We start from the raw sequence: 22,927 nt of genomic DNA, 5'->3' as shown, positions 1-22,927 counted from the left end.
TTATGAATAATACAGGCCTCTGGTGTAAATAAACAAGCAGGATGTTTGACTGTAGACCTATCACATTCTTTTAATAATCAATGTGGTTTTTTATTTTTATTTTTAAAAACTGTTTCTTTTACAGCAAGCCTGTGGTTATGAGTTTACCAGCAAGCTTCATCGGATGTATACAGATATGAGTGTCAGTGCTGATCTCAACAATAAGTTCAACAATTTTATCAAAAATCAAGACACAGTAATAGATTTAGGAATTAGTTTTCAAATATATGTTCTACAGGTATGACTAACCATTTCAAAAACTCTGATACAAAGGATTAATAATGGATGCCTGATTACATTTCTTTCAGTCAGTGGATGCTATCTTCTAAAGTTACATGTTGTATTGATTTGGAATGAAATATGTCATGATAGAAATGTTGATGGGCTTTATCAACATTTTAAGGGAGATAAAAAAAAGGGGGCTTTAGTTGCTTAAATCATTTTAAAAATATTTTCTTTTAAGTTAGATATTTATTTGTTTAACTTTTTTCCTTGTAGGCTGGTGCATGGCCTCTTACTCAGGCTCCTTCATCTACATTTGCAATTCCCCAGGAATTGGAAAAAAGTGTACAGATGGTAAGTTTGCAGAAAATATATTAGAAGACCAAAGAAATTTTAATAATTGTCTTCACGTTATATTTAAATATTTTTACAAAGCCTTGAGGGCTCAGGTGATATAAAAGTATATTCACAAATTATAGTTAGTCTGCCTTGTAGGAAAAATGTAAATTATTGTGGTTCCTAATATTAAAACTAAAATGCTAAGGCAGTGCCTTGGTTGCTCAGTCAGTTAAATACTAAGTTGGCTAAATGCTAAGGGGTTTCCAGGGTGGCCAAGTCAGACTCTTAATTTTGGCTTAGGTCATGAGCTCAAGGTTAGTGAGACTGAGCCCCATGTCAGGCTCTGCACTAACAGCACAGAGCCTGATTGGAATTCTCTCTCTCCCTCTCTTTCTGCCCCTCCTCTTCTCATTTTCTCTGTCTCTCTGTCTCTCTGTCTCTCTCTTGCTCTCTCAAGGTAAATAAACTAAAAAAAAAAACTAAAATGCTAAGTGTGTCATCCAGTTCTTTGTCAAGTGTGTCTCATTTTTATTAAATCTGTTATCTGCTCTTAAGCAGTTTTAAGTTACAGAAATTTTGATATTAGAAGACAGCTTAGAACACAATACTTAAAATGATCATTTTCTAATTTTTCATTCAGTTTTGGAGCCATTTTTGAGCCTCCACATTTATCCCCTGTGATAGTTATTTTTATTTCTGGACTGTGATTTAGGTAAATATATGGAATGTGAAATAACCTAGAAAAAATGCTTTAAAGTGCAACTGTATATAAACCTTACAATGCTTACCAAAAAGCTTTTAAAAAGACTGTAGAGACTGTATCTTTACAGCTTTATTGAGCTATAATTCGTATAACATATGTCTTAGCCTGTTCAGGCTGCTCTAACTAACAAAAGACCACAGCCTGGGTGGCTTATAAAAAACAGAAATTTATTTCTCACAGTTCTGGACGCTGGAAACCTAAGAACAGGGTGCCGGCGTGATTGGGTGAGGGCCATGTTCAGGCCACAGACTTCTTGTGTCCTCACATGGTAGAAGGCGCTAAGGAGCTCTGTGAGGTCTCTCTTCTGTTAGCACTAATCCTGTTCCTGAGGGTTCCATACTTATGATCCAAGCACCTCCCAGAGGCCTCATCTCCTAATACCATCACATTGGGCATTAGGATTTTAGCATAGGAATTTGGGAGGGACACAGACGTTCAAACCATAGCACTATACAATTCACCCATTTAACATGTACAATTTCAGTGGTTTTTAGTATATTCACAGTTGTGCAACCATCACACAATCCATTTTAAAACATTTTTATTACCCCAAAATCGCCCCTCCAAAACCCCCTACCCATTTGTAGTCATTCCTCATTTTTCCTTAACTCCCTTCACCACTCCACTCATCCCGAAGCAGTCTACTTTCTTTCTCTATAGATTTGCCTATTCTGGACATCTCATACAGAGTCATATCATTTGTGACTGACTTCATTCACTCAGCATAATGTCAAGGTTCATCCCATGTTATAACATGTATCAGTAGTTAATTCCTTTTTATTGCCAAATAATATTCTCTTGTATGGATGTACCACATATGTGTCCGTTCATCAGTTGATGGACATTTGGGTGGTTTCCGCCTTTTTAATATATGCATAATGCTGCTGTGAACATTCGTGTACAAGGTTTTTAGTGGACATGTTTTCATTTCTCTTGCAACTAACCCTTTTTGATTTACTAACTCACCAAAAGAGGTTTCTTATTTCTTGACTGATTAGAAGTTTGGGTAGCATTTTTTTCTAGAGAAATCTTCATTATTGTTTATAGTCACTTATTTGGACACTAACTTGAGGTTGTTCATGAACCAGTGGGTTATGCATACGTTATGAAGTTAAAAATGAAAATGGTATTTCATTACACTATTCCCTAGAGATATATGTAATGGATATTTTGAGTCATGTTTTAAAGTAAGTATGTTTTTTGTTTCTTTCAAAATAAGCATTATAAATAAAATAACAGTACATGCTTTGGAATCATAGTTTTTTATTTTATATTCCTATCCTGCTATTTACTACGTATGCTCTGTGACTTTGGGCACATAACTTTCTAATATTTTAACTGATAAGAGGACTACCTCAGAGTGCTGATACAAAGATAAAATGAGATCATGTAAAGCACTTAGCCTGGTGTATAATAAGTACTCAATAAATGGTAGCTAATATAGAAGAAGTAACAGTTATAGTAGTAATGGTAATAGCAGAGTTAGAGTAGTGTAACCAACCAGGTAGATTTCAAGATACTAGGCATAAGGTAGGCTTTCAAAATAGGAGTTGAACTTAGGGACTTCTTGCATCTTCCTTAGAAAGGCATGGTGGCACGACCATCTTAGAAACTACATGAAGAAAAGCATTCATTTGGGTGGGCATAGTGTGAGCCCAGGTTAGTACGGATTTTGCAAAAAGGATAGATGCAAGCTAGGAGTAGGGGTTGGGTAGCCAGGTAAGGCATTTTGATGTATTTGTGATCTGGCAAGTGGAAGAAAATTAACCTCTCATCTTTGACAGTATTAAAACTTACTTCTTAAGGGCCCAAGTTTTTGAATCACAATTAAGGCAGAGAACAGGTGCTGCCACAAATAGTTTCCTTTTAACTTTATGTTGTTTTTTTTCTCTCCTCTTGAAATAATCATTTTCCAACATCAGGTTTTTAAACCCTTCAGCCTTTATTAATGTATAACTTTTATCAGGTTTCACTTTCCTCACTTATAAACAGCAGGTTTTTTTCTCTGACTATTTATGATTCCAAGAATATTGTCCTCTCCATTTGGATTTTCGCTAATTACCAGCAGAGGGAGTTTGTCCTCCTATTTTTTTCCTAGTAAATCCAAGGGTTCAGTTACATAGGAATGAAAATCCATCTGTGTACTTAACAGTGTACATTTTTACATGTAAATAATTCATCTTGCCTTAGTGATCTTTTCTATATTTTACATCGTAAAATATGTAGTTATTTTACAAAAAATTTACTTTCATTTTACACATGTGAATCTTAAAACTATAGAAATTAAACTTTAATTAAAAATAATTTATTTTTGGGGCACCTGGGTGGCTCAGTCGGTTAAGCGTCCGACTTCGGCTCAGGTCATGATCTCGCGATCCGTGAGTTCAAGCCCCGCGTCGGGCTCTGTGCTGACTGCTCAGAGCCTGGAGTCTGTTTCAGATTCTGTGTCTCCCTCTCTCTCTGACCCTCCCCTGTTCATGCTCTGTCTCTCTCTGTCTCAAAAATAAATAAACGTTAAAAAACTAAAACAATAAAAAATAATTTATTTTTGCATATTAGACCATTAAATCTTGTTATATTTCCTTTGTACGTGGTCCAGAAATCTCAATAATACTGAGGAAATATAAAGTAATCTGTATTAATTCACCTCTCTATTAGAAGTGAATAGGAATTATTCATTTTTAAGGCCTCTTGAGTTCTAATTAATACCCTCAAACGGCATTTAAAAGATGCTGTCCTAGCCTGTTACTTATTTTAAAATTAGAAGTTGAGGCAAGACATATTTTTTACTACTAAACTTTGGTAACATAATTGTTTAATGATATAATGAAGCAAAGTTTTATAGCTTTTATCTTTGAATACCAGATGAATATTATAATATTTCCATTTGGAACTGAGACTTTTTGTTCTTGATGATTTACAGAAATGAAAATCTTTATTTTAAATTTAAGGTAAAAGAATATTTTCTGTTGATGTATCTATATCATTATCGATAAAACTTGACTGGTAGAACTAGGAGTATAAAGAGGCAAGGCATGTGCCTTCAGAGCTTGGAATATACATCCTGGAGCTAGTTTTGCACTTAAATAATTTATAAAGAGCATTTTAAAGTTTGATTTTCTTGATTTCAAAATGTTTTATTTTGCTTTTCTCCACAAATTCATTGTAAATTATTCATCATAAAATTATGAGTTATGTAGTAGTAATTGAATTTATTGACACCCCTGGAGATGATTAGTCAAAGCCCGCTTCTAGGATTCTTTGATGACATTATTTTGACTTTTCTCTTTGTCTAGATTAGAACCAAGCAGAAAATCTTAAGTATTTTAGGTGCCAGGCATTTCCTATTTATCATGCTATTGGAGGGAAAGCGTGCTGAACAAGTTTCAGCTTCCCAGGACCAGGCAAACTTGGAATAAACTGCTGAAAAGAATTCACTAATTCTCTTGGCTGACAGCTATAAACTTCTGCTGTAAAGAGTGAAAGTATGCAGCTGGCAGGTCAAACATTGGTGATTGCTTTATTGAAACTTTGTTTTGGGAATAAAAAAGGTTAAGTTTGATATACAGATAAAAGCTTTAGGTGTAACTATTACATGTGGCACATCATGGCTGAAAGTATGTCCATAATTCTGAATTGTGACATGATGCGTTTATTTTTTAGTGTTATAATGAAATTGAGGTTTGTTTTTTTTACATTTCAGCATTGTTTTCTCACTATAAATTATGTACTGGCTCTTTAAAAGGTACTTTTTGGATTGATGTCCTACAATTATGCATTCAGTTCAAGGAAGATGTTTTTTAATTTTCAAAGCTACAATAATAGAATGTTAATTTTTTTATAATAATATCAACAAAAGAAGATACAAAGATGAGTACCTTGAAACTTTGTTTGTATTTGTGTTTGACTGGATGTAAAGTTAAATTGTAGATGTCACCTTATAGGTAACCACAGAAATATTAATCAACCTGTCACTTTAGCAAGGGTATATATGTTGGCAAATAGGAGATTAGAAATGAAGGTATGATTTCCATTTTCATATTGGAAATATATGATGATGTTTTTGGTCTGTAGTTTGTATTTGTAAAGTCCAAATGGCTATCATTCCAAACTCAAAATGAATCATTGACTGTGTCATTTCTGAATTTATACAAATAGTCAACTGTACAGGGCTGTGGTTTAGTGGAGAGAATCCTGGACAAAGTTGTAAGTGAAAAGAGCTGGACTAATAATTGTAAGATCTTGGTCAGGGACTTGCCATGGATATGTTTTCTCATCTATACAATGAGTAAGTATACCAGATGGGTTATAATGTTTTTTTCTAACATGAACATTTTTTTTACTTTTTCAATGTAGTAATAGCTAGGTAGTTATGTTATAGTAGCTGAAATTAACTTGATTTTTTTCTTTTTCTACAGTTTGAATTATTTTACAGCCAGCATTTTAGTGGAAGGAAACTTACATGGTTACATTATCTCTGTACAGGTAAAATGCATTTAATTATATCTAGTGTAGTGAAATTTACCTGATATAATTATGTTAATAATTTAATGGAAGAGATTTCTTACAGCTTAATGATAGTTTTGTTTTTTTTGTTTTATTTTTTTCTAATGATAGTTTTTAACCTCTTTTCCTCTATTTGCCTTGCTGGTTATCATTAAAGCAACTAATAATGAAGTTCAAGTGCAGCACTTTTTAATAGTATAAGTATAAAATTATGCTGTTTTTATTACTGCTTGGTAAGAAAATGTCTGAATTTTATAATGGTTTCTTACATTTCTGTAACAAACCACTTTATATAGACAGTAGAAATCTTATTTAGAAACCAAGACTTGACAGGTCAGATACTCTTAAAAAAAACCTATTTTCTCTAAATATGTCAAATGTCCTCAGAAATTTCATTAAACATTATAGGATCATAAGGAGATCCAAGCATTTAATTTTTCTTTTTGGTGCTATAGTGAACTGCAATAGTAAATACTTTTTCCAGAGTGTCCCAATTAATTTCCAGTAGTTTTTAATTTTAGAAAAGTTAAGTCAGAATCTGGTCCTTTGCTTCTTTCTGGAACAGTGGGGTCCACTTATTTGACAGTAGGATTCATAACTGAATGACTGTAGACTGTGTGCAGTTGCTCTGAGTTGCCTGAAGATGTTAGCCAAAGCAAACACTCAAAAATTTCTCTACTTTTGCTAAAGCTCTGCTTTGAAAAGTTCATTGAGTCAACTTTCTCTTTCTGTAAGAAGGAAAAGGTATCTCTGTTAAGGGTATATCTCTTACAAATGGTATAAGAAAATTTGATCAATCAGGTGCCATAACCTTTATTAGGAAATTCTATTCACTCACTTAAGAAAAATTTCTCTTACCATTTATTTGACTAATTTATATTTGGAATATGATGTCTCATTGTTAGTAATACATATTAGTACATAATCAGTGCACGATAAAACATACACAAGTTTAACTTTATTGAACAAGTTGGACATTTACATTTTTTCAGCAGTTTGTGAAATAAATGATTAAAAAAAAATTTTTTTTAACGTTATTTTTGAGAGAGGCTGAGCGTGAGTGGGGGAGAGGCAGAGAGAGAGGGAGACACAGAATCCGAAGCAGGCTCCAGGCTCCAAGCTGTCAGCACAGAGCCCGAAGCAGGACTCAAAACTCACAAACCACAAGATCATGACCTGAGCCGAAGTCAGATGCTTAACTGACTGAGCCACCCAGGCGCCCCAGAAATGATATTTAATAAGTGGTCAATTTGTACTTGACCTTTAATTTTACATCTGTTATGAATTTTTTCTATTCTCATTTAGTAAATATAATGGGTTTTAAGAAAAAACATGCTCAACCAGTGTTTTAGATAACTAAAAGAACTAATATATCTTAATGTACTTGAATTTAATTTATTTTTGATATCCATGAATATCTGTCTTGGGGAGTTTAAACTCTCTTTGTTTTTCTCATTACCTCAGCAGTAATCAACCTCCTAAAGTATTTTAATGAGGGGCTCACTTTTTTGGTGTTCAGCAACTTAATTGTAATAGAAATAAAGAAAAAAACGACATAGTTTTTGCTCTTGGAATTTGACCTGAAAACTGTTACTGATGACACCTAGATAGGAAAGAGAACAACATTCCTTTTCTGTTTTTGAACATACAGAATTCCAAAGCTGGTCCATGATAACCAGATTTTTGGAGCTCATTTGTTTGTTTTTGTCTTGTTTCAATGTTGTGTATATGTGTCTTCATTAGAGTCAAATAGTTTATTCCTTGGAAAAGATATTGTTAACCTTGTAAATTCGTTTTTGTTTTGAATCACTGAAAGCACTGAAAATACCTGTGATCTATCAGTGAAACTATTGGGTAAAATTTTATTTTGGTTTTGTTTCTCATTTATTCATTTACTCATTAGCAAAAGTTGTCAAACACCATCTGTCTTTAAGATGCTTGTTCTGTGGTTCCCACATTTGTCATAAGGTTCCAGGGCTCCTTTAAAACATTGGCTCTCATTCTAGACTAAGAGTTTTGTTTCTTGAGAACCTCTATTACTCATACCTTTACATATAATCAAAATTATTCTTTCCTAATCCATTTGTACATTATTCCAGGTATTATTTGTATTGTAATCCAAGAGTCTTTACAAATGGTTGGAGATGGGGTATAAAGTGATATTTGGAGAAACTTAGAATCAGGAGATGTCAGGTTATTAGCCTATTAAGTCTATAACCTTGAGCAAATTACTTAACTTCTCTGAGCCTATTCCCTCATCTTTCACTTTGAAAAATTCATTTATAACCCACAGAACATCTTTGTCCCAAGTACTTCTGTATGCCAAGTACAGGTAAAATACAGAGCCTCAGCCCTCAAAAAGCTCACATTTAATGGGAGGATAGACAAGTAAATAATTATGGTAAATGTTTTGAATGTTGTAATAGGTGAGCCCAGGGTTTTAGTTTCCCATAGGTTGGTGGTAGCAAATAGCTCCTGGTGAAGGAAACCTTCTGAGTAAATAACATCTAAACTTGGTTTTCAAGGATGAATAGGACTTAGCCAAGATAGGCAAAGAAGAATGTTGAGAGCATATTACCAACAGAGGTAAGAATTTTAAGAAGTAAGCAATCTATGCTATCAGGTGTGACAGAGATACTGAATGAGAGAAAGATAAAAATTCCATTGGATTTATGACTAGGACATTGGGTAGAATTATTCTGAGAGAACAACTGGATGAAGAAATGACAAATACAGAACCTAGAAACTTACACTGGATATAAATAAATTTTATTTATGGCACATCAAGATTTTATAGGAATCCCAAGTCAGCTGCTGAGAGATAAGTTGAGAAATAAATTCAAGGGAAGTAACACTTCATTGGTTAATACATAGCTATGTAGATAATACATAAATAATACATAGAATTAGATTATATAAGCAATTAATGAACTATAAGTCATATAAGTATTGATTATTTGCCAAAATCTAATCTGGCAAATTTGCCAAAATCAAAATCCCACCATATTGCACATACCTTAAAAGGTAATGATCCTATCCTTGACTGAATTCTCTTTCATTATTGATTTCAAATACTTTGACAGTTAAAATTGTGAGGGATTTTAATATTACCTAATGTCCAGTCCATATTTGATTTCCTTGGTTGTCCCCAAAGAGACCTTAATGCCTGTTTTAATGTAATCAGAGGTCACTGATTGCATTTGGTTATTGTGTCTTCCTACTTCCTTTCCCTACCACCTCTTCCTTAACCCCCTTTAGCCCTCTTGACATACTTTTTTGAAAAGACCAGACAGTGTTTTGGATTTGTCACATTATTGTGATGTATTTGATTTGTTTTCTATTCCCTATACTTTCTGTAAATTAGTATTTCTGAAATTAGGTTCAAAAGTTTGATTCTATTCAAATTATATTGTCGGCAAGAATACTTCTTAGGCAGCTCTATATACTTCATAATGCACCAGAAGGCATATAATATCAGGTTATCCCACTGTTAGAGACTCTAATGTTGGACACCTGGTTAAGGTGGTGACCACCAGATAGCTTCATTGTAAAGATACTCTTTTCCCTTTTCAATTAACAGGTGATCTGAGGGGAGATACCTAGGTCCCATATGAATACCCTTTTTCAGGAACAGCTCTATCTAATGGTTTTGGCACCCACGGATGATCATGGCTTGAATCAGTTATTTCATTACTGATTGCAAATTGGCGATACTCTATCATTCATTCAGCATTTAGTAGCTGACATTCTTCTGTAAAGAAAAGCTTTCCCTTAGAGACTAAGGAGCCGACAGGTAATGGGAAAGTAACTTGGATGAAACTATTAAGAGAGTTCTGCCCACTCGTTAACTTCCTGTAGTTGTAAATACCTCTTGAGTTATGGTTGGCTTATTTTTTCAAAGTATGTGTGTATCAGAATGTTTTGTTCTAGTTTGAAGTTTCATCAAGTTTGCCAGCCTGTTCTGTAGGTAAAATGACCTCGTTTGTATCTTCTGTTTCTGTTTATGGCAGTAATTAAATGAATCGTCCAAATTTGGGATTTCCTACCCTGCCCCACATATTCCCTCTACGCTTTTCCCATTTTTTTTCCTTCTGTGAGCTAATGAGTACTGTGGTACTTTTCAGTGGTACTGAAAAGGTGGCAAGAGGCCCATGTGCCCCTAATGCTGACAACTAAAAAATAGCAGGGGAAAAAAAAAAGTATTACAAAACTAGTTTTCCTCTTATTAAATGTTGCAGAATGAACTTAATAATAAATGCTATGTTGACCCTTTATTTACATTGACCCTTTCCTTGCATTGTCTCTTAATGTTCCTTGGGTTCTGGTGGTGATGAAAGACTGCTTGGTGTGGCAGGAGATGCATTCTGTGTCCAAACCCATGGCAGCGTGTTATAGCATCCATAAAGTGTCGCCTGAGGTCCCACTTCATCATCTGCATGTTTGATGCATTACTTCGTACTTGTTTCTGACATATGATTGAAACAGTCATTACACAAATTATGTACAGTTTATGTGATATCTTGCTTCTCACCATATTTCCCAAACTTAAATGTTGAGGTGAGAGTCCTTAAAGTATTTTTGGTACTTATTGTTGGCAGGACACTCCTAATGTTAACTTTTTACTTAAACTCTGTTAAGCCCTCCTTTCATGAAAATTCAGACATAAGGCATATTTTTCTTTAGGTGTTTCTAAATAATTATCTGAATAACAGTTATTTTTGAAATAGGTTGAAGCACAATAAAAATTGGAATAGGCATCTGCATGATAATCAGTGGCAGAATTGACTTGATATCCTTTAAATTTTTTAATTACATAATGAATAAATAAGCACAACATCTTGATCAGAGATCCTAATTACCACTCACAGGGAGAATGTAGCCTCTGGGGTAAGTTCATGTGAAATATAGCCTCCTTGAGTATAATGTAGAGCTTTAAAACCAGATCTTGTAATGGTTTAGTTTATAATCCATTAATAGTCAAATAATTCAGGGTGTGTAAGAGACAGAGAGAAATACAGCCACTAAACCACAGCTTTATGCTTTATGTCCTAAAGGAAATTGTTGGTTGACCTGCGTTAACTTTACATGTTATAGAGTGCATACATGTTTGTCATACAGTTTATTATAAACTTTTCAGTGCACTGCCTCCCTGGGGTGTTGCAGAACTTCAGTGAGCCTAAACCCCCTGTATCCTTTATAGCTTTCCAGAGTAGTGTAGTATCTAGAACTTGTTTATTCTATCAACTATTTCATCAAAATAATGTATCTTTTTGTCTCTTCTCCCATTTGTTTGCCCCTAGAAAGTTACTGAGAAGAAAAATGTTTGTTTATGAGACAAAATAGCATTGTTAAATTTTGGCAGAAACTGCAGGTTAGAGCCACAGGAGAAGCATCTCCCGTGTGCTTGTAGACCTCCCTGTGTGCTTGAACCTTGCCAGATAGACACCCCTGAGGCAGTTACTGGTAGCAGGCTGTCATTCTCTCCTTTTGTCCATTTCTCCTCCTACCCTCACCTCCTCTTACTGCTTTTTTTCATGCCTAAGTCTTAGCTTTCCTATTAACTTTTAGAGACATTGTTACCTACTGGTAGAGGTATTTTAGTTTAATTGTGATTTATACTGCCTACTCAAAACTAACAGCCCTCCCTCCACCCCCCAAACAAACAAAATGATTACATTGCTGGCAAGAATGGCTTTATAACAATTTAATAAGTCCTTGGCTCATTCTTTCAGGAGAAAGTACCTGAAATAAACAATTACTCAAGTAATTTTGAAATGTTTCTTTGATGATCAGTTTATTGTCACAATTTTGTTTTAATTGTAGGTGAAGTTAAAATGAACTACTTGGGCAAACCATATGTAGCCATGGTTACAACATACCAAATGGCAGTTCTTCTTGCCTTTAACAACAGTGAAACTGTCAGCTATAAAGAGCTTCAAGACAGCACTCAAATGAATGAAAAGGAACTGACAAAAACAATCAAATCATTACTTGATGTGAAAATGATTAACCATGATTCAGAAAAGGTATGGGGAATTTAAGCATTATAAACATTACAGCTTTTTCATGAGATGTTTGCAGTTTTTCAAGTAAGTTTATAATTGGCAATGTCCTTTGTACTTTGAACACACTTGAGTGTGGAGCCCGCTGCATTACTGTAGGCTCCTTACAGCTGTGAGCTTGTGCAGTCACAGAGAAGTTGGTGACTGTGTGCCCTTTACAGTTTGATTTTATTTGTCCTACACTGTGACAGTTTCCTGAAAATTGTGTAAGAATTGCCACTGAGTAGATTCTGGTTAATTGAGGTTAAAAACAGTAGCATATTGTAAATCTTTCTGTTTGTTTTTTTTTCCATGTGTTTAGTTGATATTTAATTACATGATTCTGTAATAGGAAATGACCATCTATTGATGTTTATTTGTGTGCATATTTAGTTTGTGTAACCATCCCAAATGCTCTCACTCTCCTGTTCCCTCATTCCAGGACTCAACTAATAACCACCATATATTTGTAATATCTGTCACAAGAAGAGCAAGCCAGTAATCTACTTCTTTTCTTTATAGCTTTTTTTTCCTAATAACAAGTTTTTGTTGTTGTTACAGTATATTTTAGACACTTAAATCGTGTTTAAAAAGCAGATATGAGTTAAGTGTCCTATTTCAAATTGTGCCTATAAGAAAAAATTCTCATAAATTGTGTTTCATTTTTGTTTTGGTGAACTTAATAGCCTACAGTTTCTCTCATCAGTTCATTTAATCCGATGATATTTTGTAGCCTATGATTGAGCAGCTTTAAATAGCATGTATTCTGAAAGTCAAAGCTTTTCTTAATACTGAGAAATGATTAATTTTTCTGACTTCAGAATCTTAACAAAATATTAAATTCTTAATATTAAGATTTTAATTAATGCAATTAGTTATAATTTAAGCATGAATTTTTAAACTTAAAACTTAAAATTTTAAGTATAAATTTTTAGCTAAATTAAGTGCTTAAGAAGTTGTATAGTTTTCTAAAATGTATTATTTTTGCTGCCCAGGAGTGTTCAAAATAAATACAGATTGCTTATTCGCACATTAAATTTTAATTATGAATGCCATTCCTTAGCAGAACTTCTTAGGTTATTATTGAAGATGGTTCATTTGCCAAGTGCTTTTTGATCCTGCTGATGGAGAAAACTCACTATAGGACATGAGTGGCTTTCTTAAGCCTGATAGAGAAGTTGTGATTATAAAAGTTGGTTTGACAACTTTCACTTGAGAAAAGGCCACTTGCTTCTGGCAGAGTGAATAAAACATGAATTGGAGGGTAAACTTCATCAGAACCACGCCAGAGTCATGTGTGCCACGGGAAACCAGTTGCTTCTGTAGTCCAGTTATTTATCATCGATATTTTGTTACTGCAGCACAAGACCATTGGTTGCTCACTTTTTCAAAATGGGGTGACAGTAGGTCATAAAAATTAAAATGTTAAATTCTGTTTAAGCCAATGAGCTTTGACCCTTTATCTAGTGGTAGTATACATAATAGTTGGGCCATAAAATAGCTTATTTCTAAATGTTAAACAGATTAAAATTCAAGTGTAAAACTAGAAAAGAATTGTTTTTTGCTTTCTTTGACAGAAGACAGTTACTTTTCTCTTAAATAATCTTTGTAATGTAAAATGATGAGAGTTGAGTCTTCTTTGCTTGGCCATTTCATTTTAAGGCATATTATTTGCAGCAACTCCTATTTAATGATTTTAATTTTGATAAATATGAATGAATTATTTTTAATTATAGGAAGACATTGATGCAGAATCTTCATTTTCATTAAATATGAACTTTAGCAGTAAAAGAACAAAATTTAAAATTACTACATCGATGCAGAAAGACACCCCACAGGTAAGTGCTTTTTAATGTTGTTTCTCTTGGAAATATTTAAGCATTGGACTTCACAAGTATAACTGAGAGAATGCAAAACTTTGCACATCAAAAGTAATAATGTGATGCATTTTTTTCTGGTTTATTCTCTGCATTTACTAACCTTACAAACAAACCCGCTGCCAGTATCTTAGATTATAAAAATAGTAATATAGTGGGTATTTAAGGAAAAGGGTATTGTAGTATTGTCACATTTGCTTTTAGACAAAATGTGGAGCATTGCTTTGCATTCTTCACAAAAATTCCTACCTTGACTAGTGATATAATCTCTCACATTTTTCATTTGTAAAATAAAGAAAAGCTTTATAACACGTTTCTTTCAAAGAGAAGTTGAAAATGTTTCTAACTTTACATCCTGCCCCATGTCCAGTTAAAAGATAGGATGTCGGGCCCTCTCCAAGAACTTATTCCCCCATGGGAGACAGATGTTAGTTAATTATGACTAAATTTCAACACAAAAATGTTTGAGATCTCATTTTTCTCCAGGCTATTGAATAATAATTTATAATATGTGGGTTGTATTTTGTCTTTTAAAAGCTGTTATGAGAGCCCTATTAATGTGGCATTGCCCGCTTCTATGCCTCACTCTACTGTGTTTCCTTGAGCTGTGTGGAGATAGGCCCTTTGTGGCCCATCCTTCCCTGCTTCTCTGCTTGAGCCAAATAGAATCTTTCACAGCTCTTCTCCTTGAGGCTTGATCCAGTATGCACAGTTACTAAAGCATCTAAAAGCATATATGTGGTATATAGTCTGTACTCCGCGACAGGACAGAAATTAGAAAATTATTGAAAATCTGAAAATCATTTAAATTCTCCTTTATTGCTTATTTACATTAAATACATTTTACAGTAAGTGTTAATTTTTTTAATAACCTTCCAACTTTAACCCAAGAAATTATAAATAACTCACTGTAGATATTCCTTTGGTAATGGTTATGTGGTAATGGGCACATGTTAACTACATAATTTGATGCTCAGTATTGATTGGAAATTTATTTAAACTCATTGATAGAATGAATTATGAAAGGTTCAGTGACTAGTGTCTCATTTGCTCTTTTTTCCCCCCTGTGAAACAGGAAATGGAGCAGACTAGAAGTGCTGTAGATGAGGACCGGAAAATGTATCTCCAAGCTGCTATAGTTCGTATCATGAAAGCACGAAAAGTACTTCGGCATAATGCCCTTATTCAAGAGGTAAAAGGCGGGGAAGTCCTCAAGGCTTTTTGGGGCAAAGGGTATTATCAATGTATGGATTAGGAGTGTTTCTTTGTAAACATGATACTGAAATAATATGATTCCCAAATAGCATAAAGAAATGTCTCATTACTTAATGAGAACAGTACTCACTTATAATTTCAGTATTAAGTTCAGATTTCCCTTGGCTTAGATTTAGAGAGCTAAGTTCACCAGTATATTGAGCCTCCTGTCCAGTTATTGAAGGAAATTGACTGTATCAAGTATTCATTCATTCCATAAATATAGGAGTGTCTACCATGTGATAGAGTGTTATGCACGTCATTAGGGATGCGGTGCAGAGCAACACAAGATATGGTTCCTGACCGTCTAATAGGGAAGAAATACATGACTGAAGTAGTATGCAAGCAAAAAATATAAAATTCCATTAACATGCACTGAGAAAGAGATACAGTACTGTGAGAATGTACACGGAAGCATTGACTTAGGGGATTTGGGGGGAAGGTTTCTGGAGAAAGTGTTAGTTCAGCAAGGACTTGAAAGTTTGGCAAGGGTGAAATGGAAGTTGGAGAATGTGTACGTGTATTTAGATAGATTAGTGTATAGTTTAATTTTGTTATGTGTGAAAATTATTAGATTTTGCTATATCTGTGTTTTGCATTTTAATTCCTTCACAACATAAACATTAGGCTTTTCCCCTATTTTACATAAAAATTTTTTGTCATCAAAATTGATTTAAATTGTTCCCTCTCTCCTTGTGTAATGCCCTCTGAGCTAAAACAGTTTAATACTGTTCATGGCATTCACTTGTTTGATGTATCATACCCATGCATTTAGGATGATTTTATTCAGTTTAACTAATATAATTTCATAATTACTTTAAGCATACTTTTCCCATATGGATTAGGTCTATTTGATGGAACCTCACTCAATGCATTGGAAGCACATCATAGCCGATTAGTTAGTAATGATTTATAACTGACTGATTAGCAGTAGTTTGACACATCAATGTCTCTCTCCAACAGGTGATTAGCCAGTCAAGAGCTAGGTTTAATCCTAGTATCAGCATGATTAAGAAGTGTATTGAAGTTCTGATAGACAAACAGTACATCGAACGCAGCCAAGCGTCAGCAGATGAATACAGTTACGTAGCGTGATGCCGCTCTCCTCTAGTGTGGGTGTGAGAAGATCATTGCCATCACCATTTGGTGTGTTCCTGTGGGAAAAAGCAGGCCTGTGCCTCCATAATTTGGTCATTTGGCAGCCCCTGTTTTTCTGCTGTTTACAACATCACCAGTGCCACGTCATGAGCGTCAGAGAAAATGCCTAGAAATATTTCAAGCTCATGTCATTATGACATTTCTTAAAACTTTATTAAAAGAATGAGTGAAGTATTGCTGAAATGTGGAAATTTGGTTGGGTACCTTGCTTTTTCTCCCCTTCACGTTTGCAGTTGATGTGTTTTTTTTTTTTTTAATGTATCTTAAAAGACATAAAATAAAAAACTTAAATATTGTAATATGACAGATAACCTAATAATTGTATCTACATTAAAATGACAAACATGATATTGCTGCTTGTCAAATAAAAAAAATAAAGAAATAGAATGCCTTTTTTATGTGGATGGAGCATCACACATAATAGTATAAATATAAATGTTCATGAGTCATCAAAGCAGCTAATGAAGCTTTAGTTGCATTTTTATCTGAATGGTTTAACTCGCTTTTACTCCTACTTAAGTCCTACATGAAAAATGTCTAGATTATTGTTCTTGAATGCATAAAAATGCATTCAACATAAAGAATGTTTTATTTTTATGGACTGGAACTACATTGGATATGAGCATTTTGAATGTTGAGGATTTAATTCTATCAAGAGTTTCTGGTGATATGCTTACACCGCAGAAATAAAGGATGAGGAGAATATGTGGTGGCCTCAAGTCTGGATAGAAAGCGTTTCTCATCCAGAAGTTGTCGTTTATTTTCATAATACATTAATTCTAATGTTAGACAAATACCCAGCTGTCTTACCTCTCCTTCTACCTTTCTCTGAGTTATAGGAGGGCCTGTGATACCAGTGTATTCCTTCCATTCTCTTACCTGTGTATTACCCTTACACCCCTATACATTTTGATACTAAATTCGCTCTCATAAGTCATAGGTGTGCTTAGCAATGCGTAACCTAAATACCTTTTTTTTTTTGTCTGTATGGTGCATTACACCGGATGCCACTTATTATAGACATGAAATTCCACTATTTTGTTTATTATATATGTTAACAGCAGTATTAGACTACTCCAGTCTATTATATTTATTACCCGTCTATAAGCTGGAATATTTTAAAGGGTATCCCATGGGAATCATTTTACTTACAGTACTTTAGTTTGTATCTCTGACAGATAAGATCTTTTTTAAAAACAACAAAAACACAACTTTAATGACATTATTACACCTAACAAAAAATAATTACTTAATATCATCTAATATGTGGTCTTGTTGCAAAAATGGCTTCTGCAGTTGGTTTGTTCGATTGCACTTTTTCTGACTCATGTCTCTTTAAGTGTTGGAAAAATCTAAGCTTATAACGACTTACTTATAAACTGTATCTCTCATTTACCTTTCTTTCTAGAGAGAAAGTAATGGCAAACCATACAATATTGTACATTCACTGTCAAAAAACAAACCTTGTTTTGATAACTTGTTGATAAAGTTTCCAAATTGACTCCTTTTTTCTTAAATATTTATAAATGTTAAATTAAGTCTTGGTATCTAAATTGTCAAGAAAATATATTATATTGAAAAATGGACAAAATACTTGTGCTGAGGTCTACAGAAGTGACTGCCAAGAGTTTTCTTCACATCTTTTTCTCATTTTACCAGAAAGGAAACATTAAAGATATACTCACGCATGAGGAGGAAGAGGCCAGATACACTTAACCAAGTCACCATCCAAGAGGGAGCAGCATTCAGAATGAATTCTAGCACAGACCTTCTGCTGAGGAGAATGAAGGGAAGGCTGCAGTCTTGTCAAGTTAGGTCAGGCACTTGAAATCATTACGAGCCTAGTGCACAGCCCAGAGCACTAACCTGACAGGCCCTGTGTACGGTACCTAGTGCTTGTGGGCAGAGGAGGTCAAAGCTACAAAAGGGGAAGAAGCGGAAGGAGAGGAAAGGGTTCTCTGTGCTTTATCTTGGAAAACAAAAATAATGTGAGCAAAACTTTCAGAAGTTCTTAAAAATTATTATTAATACTGAGGTAGTTAATGTGTGAGTCAGTGATACATTTTCCAGCCAGACAGCATGCTGCTTTTGTTCACGTTCTGTCCTTCTCTTTGAAACCAGATTATTTTAATTGCTGCTGTAGTTTTATTCTAGGGGTTTAGTCTAAGATTTTATGACCGTTTGCTTTAATATAAACAAAGATATACTCTGGGGTTTGTGCTTTGCTTTATTTATAACGTACTACCTTTATAGGATTTTATAACCTGTATATGCTACAATGCTATAAAGTTCTGTTAATTTTTTTAACTTTTATTGAGTACAGACTGTGACTGGTGCTTCCTCATATGTTATTTTGTTTGACCTTCCGATAATCCTGTTAACCAGGCAATGCTCCTCTCTCATAGAAGAGGAAACCAAATGAAGAGTTTTCCAGGAGTCATTGTCAGGGACCGCAGAACCTGAATTTAAATCCTAGTCAAAATTGTGGACCTAATAAATACAGTCTCTCTCTTTCTCTTTCTCTCTCTCTCTCTATATATATATAAAATAGCCTGTAAGATAGAAGTAACTTCATTTTATACGTAAAGAATAGTTTTTCCTGACTTTTCAGAGCAAAAATTTGTTTCTAGGTGATTTGTGAGAATAAACACTTCATATTTGGGATGCCTGGGTGACTCAGTCAGTTGAGTGTCTGACTTCAGCTCAGGGCATGATCTCACAAGTTTGAGCCCCACGTCAGGCTCTGTGCTGACAGCTCAGAGCCTGGAGCCTGCTTTGGATTCTGTGTCTCTCTCTCTTTCTCTGCCCTCCCCCACTCAAAAATAAATAAACATTAAAAAAACTTTTTTTAAACACTTCATATTTCAGTTTCTTAAGATATTTAAGATATAAATATACATGTTAAGCAACTTTGCTCATAGCTGATTCATGGCAGAAGGTACTTGTGAATTTAATATTTTACCTTCACATGTACAGCTATAGAATATCTATTTCAAGTGTGTGTGTGTATATATATATATATATATATATATATATATATATATCCTTAATATACATATACTTAATGCAAACCTGTGTTCAGTTAAAATTTTTTGAGTTATAGTAGCAGTGGATAATTTATTGAGCTCTTAATCTTTGGTTCCTAGTACACATTCTTAGTTGAGCAAGGTCAAAGTAAAGATGTGAACTTTTAAAATACTAGGCCTAAGGGCAGTTGTACATAGACTGTAGCTAAATCAGTAGAAAAATATGGAGAGGTCCACTGGTTGAAGTTCATGAAGCATATCTAAAGCTGAAGCAATTAAATGAGGCAATCCTTATGTGAGACATACAACCTCAAGGGGTAGACTTCATTAAAGGTAGGATTCACTGATAGGGAGAAGTCATTTTTATATGTAGTGACTATATGACACAGTAAATTCTAAGGATTTTTCCTTCCCCTGCTCTCCATCCATAGTTCAGCCAATTCACCTTTCATCATCTAACAAACATTTAGTGGTGCCAGGGTATTATGTGAGTACAACTGCTGAAGTGATAAGCAAAAAAGATATAGTCTGTGCCAACATGGAACTTTTAGACCTGTAACAGTCATAAATACGCCATTTCAAGTGTACATGCTTATGAAGGAAAGCCTTGGGTACTTTGAGAAGGGTTGCATAAGAAAGGTTAGAAGGGCAGGAAATGAGACAGGGAGAGCATATTCTAACCAGTAACAGCAAAGATCCTGAAGTAAGAAGCACCAGCTACAACCTAAGAATCAAAACATCTCTGAATGAATGATGTGGATTTTATACAGGGGAGTTACATTTGTGCATATGTATATATTTTTTTCCTTGGGTGGTAGGTGTATGAATATTCATTTCATTATGCTTTATAGTGTACATATTTCAATTTTTTCTTTGGTGTTTGCAAACTTTCAAAATCCTGTTTGCAAATTTCAGTGGAAAACGGGTAACCTGCATTAATGTGAAGAATAGACTCTAGAGGGCTGATGGCAAATAGTGTGGATACTTAGGAGACTGGTGAGGTGAGCAGTTAGGGTGGTGACAGCGGCCATCTCCAGAGTGATAAAGTAGATAAAATTAACATATCTTAATAATGGGTTAATTTGATAACACATCTTAATGGGTTGGGATAGGGTGAATGAAGGAGGAAAGGGGTGAGTCAAAGATGGCCTATTGATTCAGTGAGTTAGGAGAACTTTGGAAGATGAAGAGGATGGGAGAGGAACATAATGAGCTTGGTTATAACACCTTGCATCTGATGTGCTTTTGAGATAACCTAATGTAACAGGCCGTTGGCTATACAGGTCTGAAACTACTACGTAGGTGCTCCTCTCCTGAATCTTAGAAACTATTACCTAGAGGCTTTTTGATCCATTCTCATTTCTTTGACTCTTTGCCATGAATTAACAATGTCCAGGTTAAATGTGATCAAAGAGAAACATTTATTACCACACAAATGTATTACATTTTGAATCACAAAAACAAGAATGGAGAAGCATGAGAATAGTCGTTTATACACGTTCTAAGATTTGTCTTTCTGTGCTTAAGTGGGTGGTCTTTGTTATCCCACTTTGAGGCAAGGACACATTGAAGTAGAGAAATTGAGTCAAAAGTTAATCTGCCATATGATTATTTCTTATATTCAGAAATCTTTGTCAGCTACTGGTTACACACTGCCCTTGAGGGAGAGATCTATCTGTGTTTTGCATTCTTCCGACAAGCTTAACAATATCATTTTTCAGCAAAAAAGAAGGAACTTTTGGGAACCAACTTGTGGAAAAGAACATAAAGGGCTTTTCAATTTTTGTTTATTATTGTTTTCTTTTTCTCCATTGTTAGTAGCTTACTATTTATAGTTACAGTAGTCGAAGAATTATAGCTTGTGTTGAAGTTAGCAATCCTGGGAGCAGGTAAAGTTAGGGGGTTGGCCAGATTGATACTTTCCTTGAAGAACTTTCTATGACCTTTATAAGCAGCCTGGGTTAGGTAGTTCGTGAGACTACCCCTAGCACAGCACTCAGTCATCTGCTGAGAGCCCCAACTTTTAAAGTGAGTGCATTTTTACCTATTAGTTTGTCTCCTAGGGAAGAAGGTACAGATGTAAGCAAAGATCTACTTTTAGTAGGAATTAACTGGCTTAGCGAATGCATCGTACCTAACATTTGGCCCAAGGAGACCACTGATGCAGCAGATGTATTCTGACCTTAAAGGAAAAGTTGAATGCTGAATAGAAAAAACAAAGCTGTTTTAGTTGAACACTAAACATGCTGGAGCGACAAAATTCAAATCAGTGCTATGCTATGAGGTAAACATCTGAGATGCCTTGTTTAGATTGTGTGTTTTAAAATAATTATTTCTAAGTTTTGACAGCCAAGGTGAAGATCTTCAGCCATGTAGTAAATTGGAAATATGTGGTATAAGAAGAAGTCACTCTCCACTTGTAAGTTACGTGCTTGACCCGGGTTGGGACTGCCCTGTCCACTGCTCCACAATACAGGAAAGAGTGGTACTCAGAGTAAGGAAGAAGTGTCCATAGCCCAACACACCAACTTTTTTGCTTTCTTTTTATGCTTTCACTGACATTGACCCAGGTCTGAATGGAGGGAGCCGGTTTGCATTCCTTAGGAGATTGCCCAGTTAGGAGGTCAAGCCTGGCTCTGGAAAAATCAGGCAGGCTCACTGCTGGCCCGGTAATTTAAATCCATTCTGATTAGATCCAAAGCTCTGAGACCAAGTGGAAATGCTGGAGGCAACTGATCTGGAATTCTCTGTGAAGCAGAGATAAAAGAAGGGAAGAACCAGACAGCTACCTGATTCATTTTTGTCCCTAGTAGACTGTCAAACCCAGCATGGATGACTCATAAAAGGGCAAGCAAGTGGCGAACTAAGGAATCTCCTGGGACCCAGTGGAACACAGTAGTAGAGTGCTATGGTTTCTGAAAATACACTAGAGGCACACACTGAGGTGTGATAACTCAGAATTAGGGTAAGTCCTCTTCTATAAGTGTTTACTTTGTTAGCTTCTTTGTTTTGGGATGGGCGTGCATGTGTTTTTTATTTTTATGACAATGATACAATAACTTGTATTTAGTTACATATGGAATAAGTTCACTCTTACTCTACTGGGTTGGAAAGTGTCCCCTTCCCCCAATTCATATCCACCCAGAATCTGTGAATGTGACCTTATTTGGCAATAGGGTCTTTGCAGTTGTAATCAAGTTAAGATGAGGTCATACTGGGTTCGTGTGGGCCCTAATACAGTGACTGGTGTCCTTCTAAGAAAATGGAAATTTGGACACACACAGGAGAGAAGGCCATGTGAAGACAGAGATTGGAATAGTGCAGCAAGGAGCCAAGAACACAAGGGATGGCCGGAAACCACCAGAAACAGGGAAGAGGCAGAGTACCAACACCTTGGTTTTGGACTTCTAGCCTCCAGAATTGTGAGAGAATATATTTTGTTGTTTTAAGCCACCAAGTTTATGGTGCTTGGTTATGGCTGCCCAAGAAAATTAATACAGTTCCTTTTTATATGTTTTTTAGATGGGTTTGTTTAAAAATTTTGGGGGGGGGGCTTTTAATATTTTAAATAGTTTACATTTTAATTAGGAGATTACACTTCCATATAAAAGCCAACTAAACACGAAAATTTCCAATTTTTCCTTAAAAAGAGAAAATATTTCCCAAAGAATCACCATTTACCAGATAAAGAATACATACACA

General features: G+C 34.8%; 1 protein-coding gene across 6 annotated transcripts in view; it reads left to right on the top strand.

Annotated features, from left to right (window-relative positions):
* CUL2 (cullin 2) overlaps window positions 1-17,700 on the top strand; it is a 103,253-nt gene extending 85,553 nt beyond the window's left edge. For all 6 annotated transcript variants that reach the window (XM_045465530.1, XM_045465529.1, XM_045465525.1 and 3 more), the window contains 7 exons: window positions 125-277; window positions 538-615; window positions 5,782-5,848; window positions 11,693-11,895; window positions 13,647-13,748; window positions 14,863-14,979; window positions 16,005-17,700. In XM_045465530.1, coding sequence (XP_045321486.1) covers window positions 125-277; window positions 538-615; window positions 5,782-5,848; window positions 11,693-11,895; window positions 13,647-13,748; window positions 14,863-14,979; window positions 16,005-16,136 — 852 coding nt within the window. In that variant the 3' untranslated portion in view covers window positions 16,137-17,700. The remainder of the gene's footprint in view (window positions 1-124; window positions 278-537; window positions 616-5,781; window positions 5,849-11,692; window positions 11,896-13,646; window positions 13,749-14,862; window positions 14,980-16,004) is intronic.
* The last annotated feature ends 5,227 nt before the right edge of the window (window positions 17,701-22,927 follow it).

Source organism: Leopardus geoffroyi, chromosome B4, assembly GCF_018350155.1.
Source record: "Leopardus geoffroyi isolate Oge1 chromosome B4, O.geoffroyi_Oge1_pat1.0, whole genome shotgun sequence".
NCBI lineage: Eukaryota > Metazoa > Chordata > Mammalia > Carnivora > Felidae > Leopardus > Leopardus geoffroyi.
The sequence above is the reverse complement of the archived record's forward strand: the minus strand, read 5'-3'. Positions and strand labels throughout refer to the sequence as shown.